This window comes from Python bivittatus, unplaced genomic scaffold (genome assembly GCF_059951505.1).
Source record: "Python bivittatus isolate LINGU-HERP-01145 unplaced genomic scaffold, Pbiv_v1 ctg000200_np1212, whole genome shotgun sequence".
Lineage (NCBI taxonomy): Eukaryota > Metazoa > Chordata > Lepidosauria > Squamata > Pythonidae > Python > Python bivittatus.
Window position 1 is genome coordinate 18,817,765 of NW_028277040.1, and position 22,770 is coordinate 18,840,534.

The window sequence follows — 22,770 nt, forward strand, 5'->3', positions numbered from 1 at the left end:
AACCAAAGGTACATCTAATATTTATAATAGTAAGAAAAAACATCAAGATTTATATTATTTGTCATCCATATTCTTAAGTATGAGGCACCAATGTTGGTACTTCAAATTTTTGTGATGTCTTATATGTTTGTCCATGGTGAATTGACCTTAGAATCTTAAAGAAAAAATATCTATCTTTCAATCCCTGAAGTTCCCAAACCTGTCCCAGAAGAGAAAGTGCCAGTTCCCAAAAAAGTGCCAGCTCCACCAGCCAAAGGTAGATCTAATATTTATAATAGTAGTATCAAAATGATTAATGTTCACATTACTTGTAATCCTCATTTTTAACCATTAGGCATCAATATTGGTAGGTCAGAGTCTTGTGATGTCTTTTGTGTTTGTCCATGTTGACTTAAGACCAAAATCTTTACAAAAAATCCTCTGTACTATCTTGAAGTGACTGAAGTTGTCCCAGAAGAGGAAGTGCCTGTTCCCAAAAAGGTGCCACCTCCACCAGCCAAAGGTACATCTAATATTTATAATAGTAAGAAAAAACATCAAGATTGATATTCTTTGTCATCCATATTCTTAAGTATGAGGCACCAATGTTGGTACTTCAAATTTCTGTGATGTCTTATATGTTTGTCCATGGTGAATTGACCTTAGAATCTTAAAGAAAAAATATCTATCTTTCAATCCCTGAAGTTCCCAAACCTGTCCCAGAAGAGAAAGTGCCAGTTCCCAAAAAAGTGCCAGCTCCACCAGCCAAAGGTAGATCTAATATTTATAATAGTAGTATCAAAAAGATTAATGTTCACATTACTTGTACTCCTTATTCTTAAGTAGTAGACACCAATATTGGTAGGTCAGAGTCTTGTGATGTCTTTTGTGTTTGTCCATGTTGACTTAAGACCAAAATCTTTACAAAAAATCCTCTGTACTATCTTGAAGTGCCTGAAGTTGTCCCAGAAGAGGAAGTGCCTGTTCCCAAAAAGGTGCCACCTCCACCAGCCAAAGGTACATCTAATATTTATAATAGTAAGAAAAAACATCAAGATTGATATTCTTTGTCATCCATATTCTTAAGTATGAGGCACCAATGTTGGTACTTCAAATTTCTGTGATGTCTTATATGTTTGTCCATGGTGAATTGAGCTTAAAGTCTTAAAGAAAAAATATCTATCTTTCAATCCCTGAAGTTCCCAAACCTGTCCCAGAAGAGAAAGTGCCAGTTCCCAAAAAAGTGCCAGCTCCACCAGCCAAAGGTAGATCTAATATTTATAATAGTAGTATGAAAAAGATTAATGTTCACATTACTTGTACTTCTTATTCTTAAGTAGTAGACACCAATATTGGTAGGTCAGAGTCTTGTGATGTCTTTATGTGTTTGTCCATGTTGCTGTAAGACCAAAATCTTTACAAAAAATCCTCTGTACTATCTTGAAGTGACTGAAGTTGTCCCAGAAGAGGAAGTGCCTGTTCCCAAAAAAGTGCCAGCTCCACCAGCCAAAGGTACATCTAATATTTATAATAGTAAGAAAAAACATCAAGATTGATATTCTTTATCATCCATATGCTTAAGTATGAGTCACCAATGTTGGTAGTTCAAATTTTTGTGATGTCTTATATGTTTGTCCATGGTGAATCGAGCTTAAAATCTTAAAGAAAAAATATCTATCTTTCAATCCCTGAAGTTCCCAAGCCTGTTCCAGAAGAGAAAGTGCCAGTTCCCAAAAAAGTGCCAGCTCCACCAGCCAAAGGTAGATCTAATATTTCTAATAGTAGTATGAAAAAGATTAATGTTCACATTACTTGTAATCCTTATTTTTAAGCATTAGACACCAATATTGGTAGGTCAGAGTCTTGTGATGTCCTTATGTGTTTGTCCATGTTGGCTTGAGACCAAAATCTTAAAAAAAAATCCTCTACACTGTCTTAAAAGTGCCTGAAGTTCCCAAACCTGTCCCAGAAGAGGAAGTGCCTGTTCCCAAAAAAGTGCCAGCTCCACCAGCCAAAGGTAGATCTAATATTTATAATAATAAAAAAAACCTCAAGATTTATATTCTTTGTCATCCATATTCTTAAGTATGAGGCACCAATGTTGGTACTTCAAATTTTTGTGACGTCTTTATGTGTTTGTCCATGTTGACATGAGACCAAAATCTTTACAAAAAATCCTCTATACTATCTTGAAAGTACCTGAAGTTCCCAAACCTGTCCCAGAAGAGGAAGTCCCTGTTCCCAAAAAAGTGCCAGCTCCACCAGCCAAAGGTAGATCTAATATTTGTAGAAGTAGTATGAAAATGATTACTTGTCTTCCTTCTTCTTAAGCATTAGACACTAATATTAGTAGTTCAGAGTTTTATGATGTCTTATATGTTTGTCTGTATTGACTTGAGACCAAAATCTTTACAAAGAATCCTCTATGCTATCTTAAAAGTGCCTGAAGTTCCCAGAAAAGGAAGTGCCTGTTCCCAAAACAGTGCCAGATGCACCAGCCAAAGAAATATCTAATATTTGTAATCCTAGTATGAAAAGAATTACTTTTCATCCCTATTCTTAACTATTAGACAGCAATATTGGTCGTTCAAAGTTTAGTGATATTTTATGTGTTTGTATATGTTGACTTGAGACCAAAATCTTTACAAAAAATCCTCTATACTATCTTGAAGTGCCTGAAATTCCCAAACCTGTCCCAGAAGAGGAAGTGCCTGTTCCCAAAAAAGTGCCACCCCCACCAGCCAAAGGTACTTCTAATATTTATAATAGTAAGAAAAAACATAAAGTTCGATATTGCTTGTCATCCATATTCTTAAGTATGAGGCACCAGTATTGGTAGTTCAAATTTTTGTGATGTCTTATGTTTGTCCATGGTGAATTGAACTTAAAATCTTAAAGAAAAAATGTCTGTCTTTCAATCCCTGAAGTTCCTAAACGTGTCCCGGAAGAAGAAGTGCCAGTTCCCAAAAAAGTGCCAGCTCCACCAGCCAAAGGTAATCTAATATTTGTAAAAGTAGTATGAAAATGATTACTTGTCTTCCTTCTTCTTAAGCATTTAACATCAAAATTGGTAGTTCAGAGTTTTATGATGTTTTATGCCTTTGTCCATGTTGACTTGAGACCAACATCTTTACAAAAAATCCTCTATACTATCTTAAAAGTGCCTGACGTTTCCACAAAAAGAAATGCCTGTTCCCAAAACAGTGCCAGATGCACCAGCCACAGGCATATCTAATATCTGTAATACTAGTATGAAAAGAATTACTTGTCATCACAAGTTTTAAGTATTAGACACCAATACTGGTTGTTCAAAGTTTAGGGATGTTTTATGTGTTTGTCCATGTTGACTTAAGACAAAATCTTTACAAAAAATCCTCTCTGCTATCTTGAAAGTGCCTAAAGTTCCGAAACGTGTCCCAGAAGAGAAAGTGCCAGTTCCCAAAAAAGTGCCAGCTCCACCAGCCAAAGGTAGATCTAATATTTCTAATAGTAGCATGAAAAAGATTAATGTTGACATTACTTGTCATCCTTATTCTTAACCATTAGACACCAATATTGGTAGGTCAAAGTCTTGTGATATCTTATATGTTTGTCCATGGTGAGTTGAGCTAAAGTCTTTTAAGGAAAAATATCTTATCTTTCAATTCCTAAAGTTCCCAAACCTGTTGTAGAAGGGAAAGTGTCTGTTCCCCAAGAAGTGTCAGCTCCACTGACCAAAGATACATCTAAAATTTTGAAACTGTATAAAAAGCCACATTGAGGCAAATGAGAGGGGACATGATTGTATTGTACACAAGTATGCATGGTGTGGATAAAGTGGGCAAGGAGAATCTTCCCTTTCCCAAGTGCTAGAACCAGCAGTTACCCAATGAAATTGAATCTTGGAAGAATCCAAACAAAGAAAAGGAAATATATTTTTACATAACAAGATGTGGTGCTGGCTACCAGCTTGGCTGACATTAAACAAGGGTTAGACCAAGTCATGAAAGTCATGGGGATGAATGGCTATTACTTTGATGCACTGTGGCCTCTTCCAAAGGCTATCTACTGGGAGACTCGTGGGCTTCTTGGGCAATTGTTTGGCCACTGTGAGAACAGACTGCTGGACTAGATGGGCTAGAGAGGCTAGGGGTCCCCTACAGCAGGGCACTGCTTACATTCTTATGCTCTTATGTTCTTATTGACGTTATCTGTCACTTGTGTTCTTAAATATTAAGCATTGTTCAGAATTTTTTGAAGTCTTATATGTTTGATCATCTTAAAAAAAAACTGTACTATCTTTAAAGTGCCTGAAGTTCCTAAACCTGTTCCAGAAGAGAAAGTGCCTGCAGTTCCTCCAGCCAAAGGTACACCAATCGATATAATTTTTAGAATAATTTGCCTTGAAATTAATCTATCATTTCTGTTGCTCCAGAACAAACTCAAAAAATCTAAGCTGTTTAAGAATCTATCCTATATAGTTGTATATTGTTAGTAGGCTCATAGTTTAAAATGCCTGATGTGTCCAAAAAGGTCTTTCCTGAAAAGAAGGTACCCACTGCTCCTCCTAAAAAAATTTCACTCCACCTATGAAAGGCACAATCCTTCTTATCTGGTTAAAAGTGTATTTATTCCACCTCATTAAACTCTGTATATGTACTTCATAGTTTGTCAAATATATGTCAATAATGTGTATGTCAAATATTTGCAAAAGAAAAATCATGAACCCATGTTGTATGTTTAATGTTGCTTTCTTATTCTTTCTTATTCTTGCATTGTAAAGCAATGACTATATAGCCAGTTGCAGTCCTCCCAGTCAACCATAGAACTTGCTAGGTGACTTTAGGATTGTCACTATCTCACAGGGCTCTTGTAAGAATAAAATGAGGGGAGACCCACTCTGTGCCAATGTGAACTCTCAAATCGAAGTAAAATATAAAATTAAATGAAAATAAAAGAGAAAGAGATTCATATGGAAAATTATTTGCTGCTGCATGAAAGAGAACTTCACTTCAATGTCTCCCAAATATTTGGCAAAGATTTTTTCCTCATAATCTTTCATAATGTCTTCCAGTTTCTTTTTCCTGACTAGCAATATTACATGGCTTTTTAATTATTTTTTTTTAGAATAATGTGTTATAATTATTTGATATGTGTGAGTGCTTTTATTTTTAACTTTGTTTTGAATGTTTTTTAACCAGTCTCTGAAATAATGGGAAATTGTCTTTAAAGTGCCTGTGATAAGAAAGAAGATTGTCCATGAGGAAAAGGTCACTGTTCCTACTCCTACTGTTGAAGAATATGTTTATGAAGAATATGAGAGGTATGAAACATATGAGAAGGCTGAGGAGATCCTGCCAGCAGAAGAAGCTGAAGAACGGGAAGAATATGAAGAAGTGCCAGAAGAACCTGAAGTTGAGTATTATGAGGAAGTTCCAGAAGAACCTGAAGTTGAAGAGTATGAGGAAACAGTGGAACCAGAGGAATATAAGTATTATGAAGAAGTTCAAGAGATTAAGAAGATTGAAGAATATGAGGAAGTATATGAGGCTCCAGCAGCCATAGGTACATCAATTCTTTTATTTATTGTATCTTGACTAGACTCTTTTCAAATCTTTTCCTTCCACCCACCCTCATTTACTGATTTATATGTAGAAGGTTCCATGTGGGAATGTGGATCAGACCAAGTATCGTGTCATTACCGGGGATTTTCAAATTAAAATATAGTTATGATCAATACCTACTGAAATTGGTAATTTGGTTTCTTTACAAATGATTAGAACTCCTGCCTAAAATGTTTCTCAAGTGCCTGAGATGCATAACAAAAGCATTCCTGCAGTATAAGTACAAACTATTGTACCTAGGAGAGAAACATAGATAAGTTACTATCATAGTTTGTTCTTATTTAATAAAGAAATATGTGTTTCTTTATACTTCTTTATTTCTTTATATTTCTTTATTAAAGGATCATATTCATTATATTTCCTTTTTCATTAGCATTCATGATCAAAGTTAGGCCAATATATTGTTAGTTAAATTATTTAGGTTCTCAACCAGATCATTATTATTTGTTTTGCAGTCTGTTTTTTATACAAAGTGTCACAGTGCAATTTAGCAAACAACACAACATAATGAAATCAAATCCACTGTAATATTATTCCAGTTATGAAAAATTGACAATGATTTATTATAATAGAGAAGCAGAACTAGGGAAATAGCTGTATTCCATTAACTAGGTTTAAATTAACTAGAAGATTCATGGGCTTTGAGAATTCTTCCTAAATGCATATCTGAGGAATGAAAAAATCATAGTAAGGTAAAAGGCCCAGAACATGAAAGTTTGAACCCCAAAATTTTAGCCCAGGACCAGAAGGCATTTCTACACATGCTAGAGAGTTGTCCAATTGTCTGCAGCCCCGTTCCTCTCTCCTGCCCCACCCTCAGCTGTTTTAAGACATTTTTATGTTGTGATTGGAATGATTGCCTGCTCTTTTTTGTTTCTCCCTAAGTTTTGAATATGAGATACTCCATTTGTTCTTGTTTATTGTTGACTAATCCCTAATTCAACACCTGAATAAGTACTTAAGAAAGAAATCAATCTTTTTTAAAATGCCTGCAGTTGAGAAGCCAGTCCCAGAAGAAAAAGTACCAGTTGCTGTTCCTAAAAAAGAAGTGGCTCCCCCACCTAAAGGTACACCTTTTCTCCAGCTGTCGTTATGAAACAAATTCTGACTTGATTGCTGATATTCTGTCTTACATCTTGTCTCTTTCCTTTGTACATATTGGTTATATCAGGTTATATGCTCACTAGGTGTGATCTTGTGTCCTGTTCTTTCATCATTATTAAGTAACAGTCTTCTCAGATTCCTATACCAGTTAATAACTCAAAATTATACCTGTATCTTTAAAGTGCCTAAGAAAGCTGTTCCGGAAGAGAAGGTGCCTAAGGCTGTTCCAAAAAGAAAGGAGCCTTTACCACCTAAAGGTACATTTAATATTGTGGGGAAAGGAGATTAAAATCTTGTACTTATTTTTATCAGTTTGGCGTTAATGATATTGCCCTAGTTTTTGTTTCTGTCTGGACATTATTCTCCCAGGCCTTGGCTTTGGATGGTTGGGGCCCTCTTTGTTGGACGTCGGCTGTCAGTGGGATGGTTTGGGCTTTACTGGGTTCGCCGTTTTTGCTCTTCTTCCTTTTTGATGTCTTAGTCTGTTTTTGTTGCTTGTTTGTCTCCGTTATACTGTTTTTATATTGTTTTGGCACACTGTGACGCAGCATCTCAGATGATTCAATGTTGAAGTCCTAATCTAAGTATAAAGTATCTTATCAAACAGAGCAGTGCTAGTAGCCACCATGTTTAGCAACAATATACTAATTCATTTTCAGTTGCAAAAATAATTGCTCGGGCTGCTAGTCTTTGCGTTTTGAAAAGGGAAGAGCAATAATGGATTTGGAGCCTTTGGCAAGGATGACTGATGCCCCTTTCTTCCCTTCTGTTCCCCTCTGGGTTTATTTTCTTTGCCATTGTTGTTCTTTTGTCTTGTGTTGTCTTTGTGTTTTTTCTATTGTTCTTTGTTTTTAAATGTTTTAACAATTGTAAACTGCCCAGAGTCGCTGGGAGTCAGGCAGCATATAAATTTAATAAATTATTATTATTACAGACATTAGAATGCAAATTATTAATGAATTGTTTTTGAGAGTTTTAGTTGCAGCTTTATTTATCAGTGATTACATGTCTTCTTCATCTGTTCATTGAATGCTGTCTTTCTAATCTGTCATTTGTGTGTATCATTTTGAGATTTCTCAAATCTACTAATATCTTTAAAGTGTACGAATTGGAAGAGGACGTTCTTCCAGAAGAAAAAGTACCAGCTGGAATTCCCCCAAAAGACAAAGCTCTTCCAGCTAAAGGTACATCCATTTGTATACAAAGTTCTCAAGCAATCATCCCTTAAAGTGTTTTCTTGGGGTTTTTTCACCTTCCCCCTTCCCTTTTTGTCTAATACGTTTTATGTTTGTCTATATACTCAAAAAGAAACTAATATCTTTCATGTGCCTCCAGTGGCCAAGAGAGAAGGGCTAGAAAAGAAGAAACCTGTTCCTAAAGGAGAAGTACCACTCATCAAAGGTAGTATCCTCAAGCTGCAGCTGGAATAACAGTTTATGACTCTTTGTTTTCCTCTATTAATCTCTTTTAGAATCAAAGATTTAATGGAAGATGGACTCATTCATTGCCTTTTTAAAAAGTGTGTGCAATTTTATAGAATAATCAAATGAGAAAAAATTCAGTACTGAGAATCTAATGTCTTTCCACTGGGTGCTTCCATAGTCATGGGAGGCAACACCTGTAGCCAATGATGATCTTCAATATATTACTCTCAATTTACTTTGGAGAACTGAATGAAAATTATAAGAGATTTCTCAATACCATTTTAGGGAGAAAACATCTATCTTCTAAATGGTTAGTCTGAAGTTAAATGCATCTCTTCAATTAACTTACTTCTTGAGATTATCATCAGTCTCATAGCCATGCTGGCATGGGTTGATGAAGATTATAGTAGAACAGTTCTAGAAGACAACAGTTTGAGGAATACTGTCCTAAAAAATACATTTAGGCTTGCAGATTTACAGTATAATATTTTTATCTATCATTCCAGTCCATCTAAAACAGGTGTCAACATGAAAGAAATGGTTGACCTAAAACCAAAGCCACAATTTTTATCATTAATTTTTGCATGGAAGAAACCATATGAGGAATAATACAAGACCAGTGAAACATGTATATTGTTCTAACTGTTTGTTTGTATGTCATTTGCATTAACCTCTTATTTTTTAAAAAATACTAATATCTTTAAAGCACCTGAGATTCAAGAGAAGAAGATTCCTCAAAAAATAATTCCTACTGCATGGACTCCTAAAATACAGGAACTTCCAGCATCTAAAGGTATTTCAGCTCTTCATGAAAGTAATCCTAAAATAAATGAATTTCAAGCAAGCTATCATCACAGTTCATTATCATATATTTCTGAGTTTTGTGTATTATTGTCATTAATTGTTTATTTTGTCTGGTTTTCTGTTTTACATTTTAAAAAAAGAACTTCTTGCAGAAATTAATATCTTTAAAGGAACCTTGCAATATCAGAAAAAGAAATTCTCATCTAGGGAAGAGAATGCACTTATTGAAACTATTTAATTTAATTAGAACATTTTGAAAAATAATCTAACCTGAAAATGTTTCATGTTGCATACCCTAGCTAGATTGTAATGCAGTAGTTAATTTATTTTGGTCATTTGACCAGCACATGCTAAAAGGAGAAATTTAAATACCCTAGTTAGATAACCAGAGCCTTTGAGGTTTGGCTAAGAATTACCACTAACTCCATCACTGTTTTGTTATCAATGGCCTGATTTATCAGATCAGCTTTAAGCGTCATACAAGGAATCTATTGTTGTCTGATAGGATTAGCAGCCACATGAAATTTCATTATCTGTTATATTAAAGTTATTTAAAGTAGCTTTTATGGTACCTTTTATCCCATTATTGTCTTGTGTTTATCCAAGATGTGCTTTTTAAAATGTGCTTTTCAGGAAAAATTGAGAAAAATAATCTTTGAAAAAGATAGAGTTTATTTACTTTTTTCCAACATTCAACTGAAAAACTGATTGACTACAAATCAAAAACTTAAACTAGAATACTCAAATTATAATTTGATTAGTTCCATTGTCTTCAGACAAGTAGACTAAATATAGCTAAATCTTATGCACATTTCTTCAGAAGGAAATTGTGTTCAGTATGGCTTACTCTCAGGTATACAATGGAAAGCATCTTTACTATTCCTTTTTTTCTTAGCAATAGTTACCTTGTTTCCCATTTTTCATGTCTCTGGAGCAAACATGAGTTATAATTCTGCAGATCAATCAGTCAGTCCATCAGCTTATTATAGTCCTAGACCAGTACAAGCAATGTGTCCATGAGTGCTCTGTGAGTGCTTATAAATCTATCTTAAAAGATAGTAAATAAAATTTAAGATAAAGTTAAAATACATTTATAAAACAACCTGACTAGAATCTGTGAGTGAAGTCCAAAAAGAGCAATCTATGTCTAGGTTATAAAGTAGTATCGAAAATTATATAAAATGTGATAACATCTAAAATTACAAAAAGGTGATAGTATCTAAAGATTAAGTAAAATGTGATAATATGTAAAGTTACCCCCAAAAATGATAATATTTTAGATTACATAGAATACATCTGTCTAGTGGAAACTTGACCCTTCAAGGTCCGGCAAATCTTCCATGCAGCTGCACAAAACCTAGCCACCTGCACTGTAATAAAAGGCCGCTCATTTATGAGCAGCATCCAGGCACAGGGCAAGTCTGAATAAGCACATCTAACTTCTGACTGAGTATTTTTATACAGGAACAACTTATTTCATCTAAAAACTGACCTTCTTCAGAAATTATGAACAAATTAGAGCCTTAATATAGAATGCTAGATCTTCTGTTTGTTCACAGTCCTTTGTTGTCTTATTCTCCAAAAATGTTCAAAGTATGAGTTGTATATCTAAAGAAAACTAATATTTTTAAGTGGCAGAAGCCTATGAGGAAATCCTCCCAGAAGAAAAAGAAGAAAGAGTTCCAATTATCATTTCTAGGAAAGAAGAGATTCTGCCTTCCAAAGGTACATACTCTCTTCAAAGAATACCTAAAGCAACAATCACCAAACCATTGAAAATGTTCCATTATTTTATTTGTTCAGTTTGATGCTGCCATTTGCATTTTATGTTTTATAAATTCTTACAAGAATTAATTTTATTTAAAGTGTCTAAGGTATCCAGAAAAGGAATGGCAGAAGAGAAGATACCTGTTGCAAAAATTGAAAAACCAGAGACAATTTCTATATATAAAAAAGCAGAATCCACTGCTGAAATTAAAACAATACAACCTCAAATATCAGAAGAGAAGAAAACTGTTGCTAAACCTCCCAAACCAGAATCCGTCATTATACCTAAACCAGCAGAACCTCAGGTACCAGAACAGAAGATAACAGTTTCCACATCTAGAAAACAAGAACCTACTGAGCTGCTAGAAGTAGTAGAGACAGTGCCAGAAAAGAAGGTAGCCATTGATAAGCCTAGAAAAACCCAAATTGTAGAACTAGAAGCTCCGGAAGAAACAACTGAACCTCAGTTGTCAAAAAGGAAAATAGCAGTTACTAAACCTAAAAAAGCTGAGCCCCTTACAGTGCAGAAAATGGTAGAGCCTCAGGTGTCTCAACAGAAAATAACTATCACAAAACCTAGGAAACCAGAGCATATTGGGGTTCCTGAAATACTCAAGGTTGAAGCGGAAGAACAGAAGGAAACCAAACCAGAACATGCAGTGATACCTGAAACTATAGAATGTATACCAGGAAAAAAGGTACTAATTACTAAACCTAAAAAACCAGAGAGGATTACAGTAGAGAAAACTGTGGAATCTAAACAGAAGTTTGTGGCTGCCAGAGTGAGAAAACCAGAATCCGCAGTGGTACCAGAAGCAATAGAGTTCGAGGAAGAGGAGGAGGAAGAGGAAGAAGAAGAAGAAGAAGAAGAAGAAGAAGAAGAAGAAGAAGAAGAAGAAGAAGAAGAAGAAGAAGAAGAAGAAGAAGAAGAAGAAGAAGAAATTACTGTTGTTAAACCCCACAAACCAGAACATATAGTGATACATGAAAGAGTCGAACCTCAAGTACCTGAAAAGAAAAAAACTATTGTTAAACCTAAAAAACCAGTTACAATGCCTAAAACAGTAAAAGTGGAAGAAGAAAAAACAGTAACTGCCAAACTCAGAAAACCTGAACCTATTGCAGTACTTGAAACAGTAGAGCAGCAAAAAAGGGAAGAAGAGAAGATAGCTGTTGCTAAACTCCCCAAACCTGAACATATGGTTATACATGAAACAGTAGATCACCAAGAGCCAAAAAAGAAGATAGCCATTGCTAAAGCTAAGCCACCTGAGCCTATTATCATCCCCCAAAAAGTGGAGCCTCAAGTGCCAAAACAAAAGATAACTACGACCAAACCTAGAAGACCAGAATCCTTTGTGCTGACTGAGGCAGTAGAATTTGAAGCTGTAGAAGGAAAGATAGCTCTTGCACAGCTTCAGGAACTAGAATATGTGCCACTTGAACCAGTAGAACCTCCCAAGCCTGAAAAAAAGAAAGAGATCTTGAAATCTAAGAAAACTATAATGGAACCTAAAAAAGTAGGGGGAAAAATTGAAGGAGAAAAATTAGCTGTCGCCAAACCCAGGAAACCAAAACCTATTGTGGTACCTGATTCATTAGTGGCTGAGGTGGAAGAACAGGAGGCAGCCATTTCTGAACCAAAAAAACCTGAACATTTTGTGATGTTTGAAAGAGAACTTCTGGTACCTGAAGGGAAGAAAGGTATAGCTAAATCTAAAACAACTGTTACAATGTCTAAAACAATAGTAGAGGAAGAAAAGATTGCTATTTCCAAACCCAGGAAACCAGAAGTCTTTACAGTGCCAGAAATAATGCAATTAGAAGGAGAAGGAGAAGGAGAAGGAGAAGGAGAAGGAGAAGGAGAAGGAGAAGGAGAAGGAGAAGGAGAAGGAGAAGGATTGTTTGAAACAGTAATGCCTCAAAAATCAGAAGAAAAGGTGATTGTTGCTAAAGCTGAAAAAAGAGAACTTGAAACCATAGAACCTTCACCAATAAAAGGTAGATGTTATCTTCAAAAACAAAATACACTCTTATCTTAATAAGTGTTTGTCTAGTTTTGTATGGAAGGAATGTCTCCTTTAAAATATGTTTTTATATTTGTACAAATTCCTTGTCTTATAATATGGAACTGTGAATATGTGAAAGTCATGTCAAATTTAGTGTCAAATCTTGTTGCCTTTTGTTGTCTTGTTGATAATTATTGGTGTGATATCTTTTTCCATTTATGTAATTAACACCATCTAATATCTTTTAAATATCTGATATATATATAGGAAACGTGTCCTAGAAAAGTAAGTAATTTAGTTTTTTAAATAGAAAATAAAAGGGAAAGATGGTTTTAGTAATATAATCTAATGTAAAACATAAGACCTGATATTAAGAAGAAAGAAAAAAATCTACCATTTACACAAAAATAAACTTCCGGGCTGAGGAGCAGTAGAAATAATCTTGCAAAATGGATATCTCAGCTATTTTGAAATATTTCATATTTTCAGTTGAGTCCAGTCAACCATGTCGCTCAACCAATAGAGAAACATCCAAAGTCTCAACTGAAAGCATATTTGCTTATGTAAATGGATGGCCTAGGATGAATACGCTGGAGTTGGAAACTCTTATCCCAATTCCTTAGTTGTTCCAAGGAGTTATCCTATTTGTCACATGACCATGCAGTGCTTGTTCATAGCTCAAGATGAAGGAATGACTTGTTCATCATAATGGGAAAGGTCCTGAATGTCTTTCCATGTGCTTTTACTACCAGTATTCTTGACATTGTTCTTTGTGTCATTCCTTGTTGGTTGGAACAAATATTGTGTTATCTTGTTTAATTTCTTTATACTGTGTTAAAACTATTTGGAATTCTTTAAACTAAAACATACTAATATCTTTAAAGTTCCTGAGATGCCAAAGAAGGTTGTGCCAGAAGAGAAAGTAATTGTTGCTGTGCCTAAAAAACCAGAGCCGCCACCTCCTGCTAAAGGTACATCTCAGTCCTAATGTCATTTTGAGAAAAATGTGCCGTGTTTCCCCCTTGCTCTTGAAAATTCAGTGCTTCTTTTATACTTCTATCATTTTACTTTTTAATCTGAAATCTTGGAGTAAGTATGAAAACAATGCTAAGAGTTATGAATGCCTAAGTCTTATTTCTCATTCCTTTTCATCTACATTTTAACATACTGAAATGTAACAGAAAACAATACTATTTCTTTAAAGTGCCTGAAGTGCCCAAGAAAGCAGTCCCAGAAGAGAAGATACCAGCTGCTGTTCCAGAAGCACCTCCAGCCAAAGGTACATCTTATTAAAGTTTACACAGATGGAGGATCAGAATTAGAGTATCTATTTGTTTTAACAATGTGCATTGCTACTTTTTATTTTATAAATGATTGTTTCTGTGCCCTATTATTGGCATATAAAAACAACGTTCTTCCTCTTCACCTGTCTCTCGAAACCAATGATATCTGAGCTAATAGTGTTTGCTTGTTCAGGATTTATAGCACTGCTTGAACATAATTTTTTCTAAGGATGTGCACAATAAATAAATTAAGCTTATGTATGAGTGAATGTTGCTCACAGGAAAAGAGACTAGCGTAATTAAGGCTGCAATCCTGTAGATACTTAGCTAGGAGGAAGAAGCTCCACTGAAGTCAGTGGGATTTACTTTTGAATAGGTATTTATAAGATTACATTATATAATTGTATGCATAATAATATAAAGGCTGGAGAAATGTCATGTTATTACACTGCCTGACAATGGAATAAGATGACGTTCAGCCTCAGTTGATTCACCCTAGGGAGAATCTGATTGATTGTATTTTAAGATTCCTTGTTGAGATTCTTGTTGAGACTGAGGTTCCATATTATAAATAAATAAATAAAGTGATGCATCACAGTTGAGATAGCTCTCTCCCCCTATGAACAAATAGGAAGAAGTGTTTAAAGTATATGTTAGATAACACGTCATACAGTGCCTATGCTTATTTTATTAGACCTGCATCCTCCTGTGTTCAATGAGAGCTTAAACTAAGTGAGCAAAGGCTGAAGCCTTAATCATGGCAATGCCATGGTGGAGTGACTTCATAATATGTATGTTTAGTACTGAAATCATCATTTGATTATATTGTATATTATCCTTTCACTTTCATTTCTAAAACATTCTTTGCAAATCCCATGTGTGGGGGCTTTCTCCTGCTCTGCAGCTCCCACAAACTATCAAGATTTACTCTGTGAGCTTTGGAAACCTTCTGGGAGGCTATGGAGTGGAGTGGGAATCACCTCCTTCCCATTCTGTCAGTGGAAACTGCTTCTGTTAGTGAAAGCATACCGTTAGCTCTAGCCCTGTGTGTATACCACAATTTATGCTTCAAAGAGTAATAACAACCCATGCCTTTCCTTTAATAGTGCCTGAAGTACCCAAGAAACCCATTCCAGAAGAAAAACTTGTGCCTAAAAAACCAGAGGCCCCACCTGCTAAAGGTACATACAGTTTGTAAACCCAGCAAACACACTTACTATGGATCTCCCATTACTGTGCACTTTACTATTTCCCCTTAATTTCTGTTGTATCTGTTAATCATGCTATATGTACCTTGTGTGTTGTAACTACATTTTATTAAAACTAGGCATGACTGATGATGGATTGTGCACTACTGATCATTTTTAGTGACAGGGTTTAGTATATGATAGCTTTTTAAATGTTTGGGATGCATAATATTGACTTCAGCTAATATTTTCAAGTTCCCAAGGTACTAAAGAAACCTGTTCCAAAAGAAAAGGTTCCGGTTGCTGAGCCAGAAGCTCCACCTCCTGAAGGTATGTGTAATTATTAAGAAAAGATAACAAGTAATACTACACATTTTAAAGCAAAATCATTTAGGTTATTATATTGTATGTAGATTATATGGAAACAGGTTTGTCTAAAAAACCAGGAACATGAGTAATGGGCAGGTGGCTTGATTTCAGTTACTTTTTGGCACCTGCATTCTTCTAGTCATTTCCAAAGTACTTGTACTAAAAGTATATTCATATTTTGAAGTGCCTGAAGTGCCAAAGAAAGTTGTCCCTGAAAAGAAAGTACCAGCTAAGGTGCCTAAGAAACCAGAGGCTCCACCCACCAAAGGTACGACTTGTTAATAACTGTTAGTAATAATTAATGTTTGATGCTATTTTCTTGAGGGAGAATGGGCAGGCTTGGGTGTCACTGTGTGTGTGTTTATAGGAGTCCATTACAAGCCATGATGGCATCATCTTTGTCATAGCATCATGGTGCAAATGACGGAAATTATGCAATTTGCTTTATCATGACACGATATATAGAGTCTGTCACTCAGGTCGTTTGCACAATGTCCCATGTCTTCCCTTGCCCTATTCAGTAGACACCCAAATTCTATTTTGTACCACCGGTCTGTAAAGGAAAAAAAAAAAGCTTCACTTCTGTGAATTACATCACTCTCATCCTGGTTCTCTCCCAAGAGAACCCTATCTATGAACCCTCCTTATCTATGAACCCTCCCTATCTGTGAAAGTTTCTATTTAATTCCTGTATGATTAACATCTCCTCCAGATCTTTAAAATTCAAAGTATTAAATGCCTTCTTCTATTTAAAGTTCCTGAGGTTCCTGAGATTCCTGAGGAAGTGGTCCCCGAAGAGGAGGTGGTCTCCGAAGAGGAAGTGGTCCCTGAAGAGGAAGTAGTCCCCGAAGAGGAAGTCTATGTTCCTGAGGTCAAAAAGCCCGTGCCACCTCCTGCCAAAGGTACAGATCTTCCCATCTTTTTTATTTTCTTGGGGCCCAGAAGTATTATTCTAAATAAAAGTGATACCAAAGGTCCGTGCAGTATTTTGCTGCATGAATTAAATTACATTAAAAGACTCTTTAAGAAAAATGAAGTCAGAGATGGCATGGAGCCTGGCGAGTACAATAAAATGCGGTTTGTGGGCCCCACTTGAGTTAGGATTTGTGAAGTCATGCCACTCAGCTGGCATGGTGTTTTGTTCTGGTGGGATTTGGTTCCGTCTGCAGTGCGGTCCCCTTTTAAAGTTTGGTTTTTTTACTGTTTTCCACCCTTTGTAAGCGGCCCAGAGTGTTTGATGTATAGACAGCCTTAGAAATTGATTGAATAAATAGTAAATTCTGTGTTCCTTTAAAAAACAAATGTAACATTCATGACATTTCTTTCTACATGACTTCGTATGCGTGAATAAAATAGCCTCTTCTGCCTTACTGCAAATACTAGTATAAGATGACTACACATACAGTACTGGAAATTACATTGTGTATAATTGACTTATTGTATTTACATATACAGTGCATTTGGAAAGTATTCAGACCCCCTTCACTTTTTTCAATTTTGTTATGTTGCAGCCTGATACTACAATCGTTCAAATTCATTTTTTTTCCTCATTAATCTATACTCAGTACCCCATAATGACAAAGTGAAAACAATTTTAGAAACGTTGCAAATGTATGAAAAAGGAAAAACTGAAATATCATGTTGGCATAAGTATTCAGACCCTTTGCAACAATACTTGAAATTTAGCTCAGGTGCCTCCCATTTCTCTTGATAGTTGCTGAGCTGTTTCTTTGATTGGAGTCCACCTGTGGTAAATTAAATTGATTGGACATGATTTGGAAAGCCACACACCTGTCTATAGAAGGCCTCACAGCTGACAATGCATACTGTACCAGAGCAAAAGCCATGAGGTCAAAGGAACTGCTTGCAGAGCTCAGAGACAGGATTATTGCAAGGCACAGATCTGGGGAAAGCCACAAACAAATTTCTGCTGCACTGAAGGTTCCCAAGAGCACAGTGGCCTCCAAAATTCTCAGATGGAAGAAGTTTGGCACAACCAGGACTCTTCCAAGAGCTGGTCACCCGGCCAAACTGAGCAATTGGGGGAGAAGAGTCTCAGTAAGAGAGGTGGCCAAGAACCCGATGGTCACTCTGACTGAGCTCCAGAGATCCTGTGTGGAGATGGGACAAAGTTCCAGAAGGACAACCATCACTGCAGCCCTCTACCATCTGGGCATAATGGCAGAGTGGCTAGATGGAAGCCCCTCCTCAGTGCAAAATGCATGAAACCCTGCTTGGAGTTTGCAAAAAAGCACCTGAAAGACTCTCAGACTGTGAGGAACAAGATTCTCTGGTCTGATGAAACCAAGATTGAACTGTTTGGCCTCAATTCTAAACATGATGTCTGGAGGAAACCAGGCACCGCCCATCACCTGCCCAATACCATCCCAACAGTGAAGCATGGTTGTGGCAGCATCATGCTGTGGGAGTGTTTTTCAGCAGCAGGGACTGGGAGACTGGTCAGGGTTGAGGGAAAGCTGAATGGAGCAAAATATAGAGATATCCTCAATGAAAACCTGTTCCACAGCACTCAGGACCTCAGACTGGCCGAAGGTTCACCTTCCAACATGACAAAGATCGTGAGCACACAGCCAAGACAACACAGGAATGGCTTGGGGACAACTCTATGAATGTCCTAGACTGGCCCAGCCAGAGCCCTGACTTAAACCCTACTGAACACCTCTAGAGAGACCTGAAAATGGCTGTCCACCGACGGTCCCCATCCGACCTGATTGAGCTTGAGAGGATTTGCAAAGAAGAATGGCAGAAAATCCCCCAATCCAGGGGCGCAAAGCTTGTGTCATTCCGAAAAAGACTCAAGGCTGTAATTGCTGCCAAAGGTGCTTCAACAAAGTATTGAGTAAAGGGTCTGAATACTTAAGTACATGTGATATTTCAGTTTTTTCTTTTTAATAAATTTACAGACATTTCTAAAATTCTGTTTTCACTTTGTCATTATGGGGTACTGAGTGTAGATTAATGAGAAAAAAATGAATTTGAACGATTGTAGTGTCAGGCTGCAACATAAAAAAATTGAAAAAAATGAAGGGGATCTGAATACTTTCAGAATGCACTGTATTAGTTTTCCCTTTTCTAATGTCCTTCCACATTTAAATAATGGAGATACTTCTTTTCAAAGCTGAGAATAAAACCTATGTAATATCTTTGAAGTTCCAGAGGTGCCAAAGAAAATCATCCCAGAAGAAAAAGTTCCTGTGAAGAAGCCGAAACCCCCCACCCCCAAAGGTACATGTTAGCAAATATACACCTTGCTCATTCAGGGATTACATTACTAATTGAATGTCATCACTTCCCGAGATTTCCTGTTATTTTTTCCCCGCCACAATCAGAATGTTCAGGGGCACTTCAGTTCTTGTTCTGAGGATGAGTTATCAGGAATTCCGCATCATTTCATCCTTTTGTCTAAGACATGTTTTTGTTTTACAACATGTTTTTCTTGAGGTTGTGTTTCTCTCTTCTACATTAATTAATTCTGTCCATTGCATTTCAAAGTGCCAGAGGTTCCCAAGAAAGTTGTGCCAGAAAAGAAACCAGTTGAACCAGAAGCTCCCCCCACTAAAGGTATGAGTTATTTTAAAGAAATAATTACCAATTATTGGTAATTGGTATTATATATTTTAAAGCAAAATCATTCAGGTTATTATATTGTATGTAGATTATATGGAAACAGGTTTGTCTAAAAAACCAGGAACATGAGTAATGGGCAGGTGGCTTGATTTCAGTTACTTTTTGGCACCTGCATTCTTCTAGTCATTTCCAAAGTACTTGTACTAAAAGTATATTCATATTTTGAAGTGCCTGAAGTGCCAAAGAAAGTTGTCCCTGAAAAGAAAGTACCAGCTAAGTTGCCTAAGAAACCAGAGGCTCCACCCACCAAAGGTACGACTTGTTAATAACTGTTAGTAATAATTAATGTTTGATGCTATTTTCTTGAGGGAGAATGGGCAGGCTTGGGTGTCACTGTGTGTGTGTTTATAGGAGTCCATTACAAGCCATGACGGCATCATCTTTGTCATAGCATCATGGTGCAAATGACGGAAATTATGCAATTTGCTTTATCATGACACGATATATAGAGTCTGTCACTCAGGTCGTTTGCACAATGTCCCATGTCTTCCCTTGCCCTATTCAGTAGACACCCAAATTCTATTTTGTACCACCGGTCTGTAAAGGAAAAAAAAAAGCTTCACTTCTGTGAATTACATCACTCTCATCCTGGTTCTCTCCCAAGAGAACCCTATCTATGAACCCTCCTTATCTATGAACCCTCCCTATCTGTGAAAGTTTCTATTTAATTCCTGTATGATTAACATCTCCTCCAGATCTTTAAAATTCAAAGTATTAAATGCCTTCTTCTATTTAAAGTTCCTGAGGTTCCTGAGATTCCTGAGGTTCCTGAGGAAGTGGTCCCCGAAGAGGAGGTGGTCTCCGAAGAGGAAGTGGTCCCTGAAGAGGAAGTAGTCCCCGAAGAGGAAGTCTATGTTCCTGAGGTCAAAAAGCCCATGCCACCTCCTGCCAAAGGTACAGATCTTCCCATCTTTTTTATTTTCTTGGGGCCCAGAAGTATTATTCTAAATAAAAGTGATACCAAAGGTCCGTGCAGTATTTTGCTGCATGAACTAAATTACATTAAAAGACTCTTTAAGAAAAATGAAGTCAGAGATGGCATGGAGCCTGGCGAGTACAATAAAATGCGGTTTGTGGGCCCCACTTGAGCTAGGATTTGTGAAGTCATGCCACTCAGCTGGCATGGTGTTTTGTTCTGGTGGGATTTGGTTCCGTCTGCAGTGCGGTCCCCTTTTAAAGTTTGGTTTTTTTACTGTTTTCCACCCTTTGTAAGCGGCCCAGAGTGTTTGATGTATAGACAGCCTTAGAAATTGACTGAATAAATAGTAAATTCTGTGTTCCTTTAAAAAACAAATGTAACATTCATGACATTTCTTTCTACATGACTTCGTATGCGTGAATAAAATAGCCTCTTCTGCCTTACTGCAAATACTAGTATAAGATGACTACACATACAGTACTGGAAATTACATTGTGTATAATTGACTTATTGTATTTACACATATATTTTCCCTTTTCTAATGTCCTTGCACATTTAAATAAGAGAGATACTTCTTTTCAAAGCTGAGAATAAAACCTATGTAATATCTTTGAAGTTCCAGAGGTGCCAAAGAAAATCATCCCAGAAGAAAAAGTTCCCGTGAAGAAGCCGAAACCCCCCACCCCCAAAGGTACATGTTAGCAAATATACGCCTTGCTCATTCAGGGATTATATTACTAATTGAATGTCATCACTTCCCGAGATTTCCTGTTATTTTTTCCCCGCCACAATCAGAATGTTCAGGGGCACTTCAGTTCTTGTTCTGAGGATGAGTTATCAGGAATTCCGCATCATTTCATCCTTTTGTCTAAGACATGTTTTTGTTTTACAACACGTTTTTCTTGAGGTTGTGTTTCTCTCTTCTACATTAATTAATTCTGTCCATTGCGCTTCAAAGTGCCAGAGGTTCCCAAGAAAGTTGTGCCAGAAAAGAAACCAGTTGAACCAGAAGCTCCCCCCGCTAAAGGTATGAGTTATTTTAAAGAAATAATTACCAATTATTGGTAATTGGTATTATATATTTTAAAGCAAAATCATTCAGGTTATTATATTGTATGTAGATTATATGGAAACAGGTTTGTCTAAAAAACCAGGAACATGAGTAATGGGCAGGTGGCTTGATTTCAGTTACTTTTTGGCACCTGCATTCTTCTAGTCATTTCCAAAGTACTTGTACTAAAAGTATATTCATATTTTGAAGTGCCTGAAGTGCCAAAGAAAGTTGTCCCTGAAAAGAAAGTACCAGCTAAGGTGCCTAAGAAAACAGAGGCTCCACCCACCAAAGGTACGACTTGTTAATAACTGTTAGTAATAATTAATGTTTGATGCTATTTTCTTGAGGGAGAATGGGCAGGCTTGGGTGTCACTGTGTGTGTGTTTATAGGAGTCCATTACAAGCCATGATGGCATCATCTTTGTCATAGCATCATGATGCAAATGACAGAAATTATGTAATGATGTCACCATGTCCTTTCTTGATTGATCCAGCAGATATATGTATTTCTTTGTGTTTTGTACTGTTGATCTATAAAGAAAAAAGAAAAGCTGCACTTTTGTCAATTATGTCACTCTCATCCTGGTTCTCTCCTGAGAGTCCATAAACGTTTCTGTTTAATTTTTACATGATTAACATCTCCTCCAGACCTTTAAAATTCAAAGTATTAAATGCCTTCTTCTCTTTAAAGTTCCTGAGGTTCCTGAGATTCCTGAGGTTCCTGAGGAAGTGGTCCCCGAAGAGGAGGTGGTCTCTGAAGAGGAAGTGGTCCCCGAAGAGGAAGTCTATGTTCCTGAGGTCAAAAAGCCCGTGCCACCTCCTGCCAAAGGTACAAATTGGGACTTGTACTATCATACAGGAAAGGCTGACCAGGAATTTTTGACCAAAGGGCATATTTAGAAATTTGAAATCCTATTTGGAGTGCTCCCCTAGAATGGCTTCCATGGACCAGAGGACTGGCTGATGCAAACTCTGGATATCAGAAGGCAAAGAGAGTTCTAAGCATGCATTACTAAAAGATAAAGTGAAGAAGTTGCCCCCTCTTTCTCCCTCATTCTCTTCCCCCCACCCCCAAAAAGTTTTTTCAAATCCCAATATACACCTTCCTTTAAGAAAAAAAAATTGTACAGCTGGGCACGCTGTTCAGACAAAGCCCTGAGCCGAAGCCATTCCTCTTCCAGCATGTTTGTTTTCTAGAAATATATGGACAACCTCCGTAGGGTCCAGAAGAATTTCTCTAAATAAAAATGATGCTAGAGGTTCATGTTTTGTTTTACAGCTTTCCCTGTTAATTTTGCTTCCGTAAGTTTTTTGCAGATTTAAGTAATTGACTCAACTGTAAAAAATATACTATCTTTAAAGTTCCAGAAGTGCCCAAGAAAGTCATCCCAGAAGAAAAAGTTCCCGTGAAAAAGCCAGAACCTCCACCCCCCAAAGGTATACGTTAGTATATTAGACAAAAAAAAAAGCGACTTGAGCATTTAGTGATTTTGTTTGTATTCAGAACAAAACATTCAAAAATTAATACTAACTACTATATTTTAAAGTGCCAAAAGTTCGCAAGGAAGTTGTTCCAGAAGAGAGACCTGCTGAACCAGAGGCTCCGCCTACTAAAGGTAC

At 36.6% G+C, this 22,770-nt stretch overlaps 2 protein-coding genes across 10 annotated transcripts in view; both read left to right on the forward strand.

Annotated features, from left to right (window-relative positions):
* The window catches only part of TTN (titin), a 299,036-nt gene that overhangs the window by 150,051 nt on the left and 126,215 nt on the right, over nt 1–22,770 (forward strand). For all 9 annotated transcript variants that reach the window (XM_088135751.1, XM_088135752.1, XM_088135753.1 and 6 more), the window contains 15 exons: nt 13,895–13,969; nt 15,080–15,154; nt 15,416–15,490; nt 15,714–15,797; nt 16,285–16,431; nt 18,701–18,775; nt 19,043–19,111; nt 19,346–19,429; nt 19,916–20,071; nt 20,713–20,787; nt 21,055–21,123; nt 21,358–21,441; nt 21,842–21,979; nt 22,513–22,587; nt 22,698–22,766. In XM_088135751.1, the coding sequence (XP_087991877.1) occupies nt 13,895–13,969; nt 15,080–15,154; nt 15,416–15,490; nt 15,714–15,797; nt 16,285–16,431; nt 18,701–18,775; nt 19,043–19,111; nt 19,346–19,429; nt 19,916–20,071; nt 20,713–20,787; nt 21,055–21,123; nt 21,358–21,441; nt 21,842–21,979; nt 22,513–22,587; nt 22,698–22,766 (1,350 nt within the window). The remainder of the gene's footprint in view (nt 1–13,894; nt 13,970–15,079; nt 15,155–15,415; nt 15,491–15,713; nt 15,798–16,284; nt 16,432–18,700; nt 18,776–19,042; nt 19,112–19,345; nt 19,430–19,915; nt 20,072–20,712; nt 20,788–21,054; nt 21,124–21,357; nt 21,442–21,841; nt 21,980–22,512; nt 22,588–22,697; nt 22,767–22,770) is intronic.
* Nucleotides 7,029–13,883, forward strand: LOC112540033 (uncharacterized). Its single transcript, XM_088135760.1, has one exon. It carries the CDS (start codon nt 10,741–10,743, stop codon nt 12,721–12,723), a length of 1,983 nt encoding a protein of 660 aa, XP_087991886.1. The 5' UTR covers nt 7,029–10,740; the 3' UTR covers nt 12,724–13,883.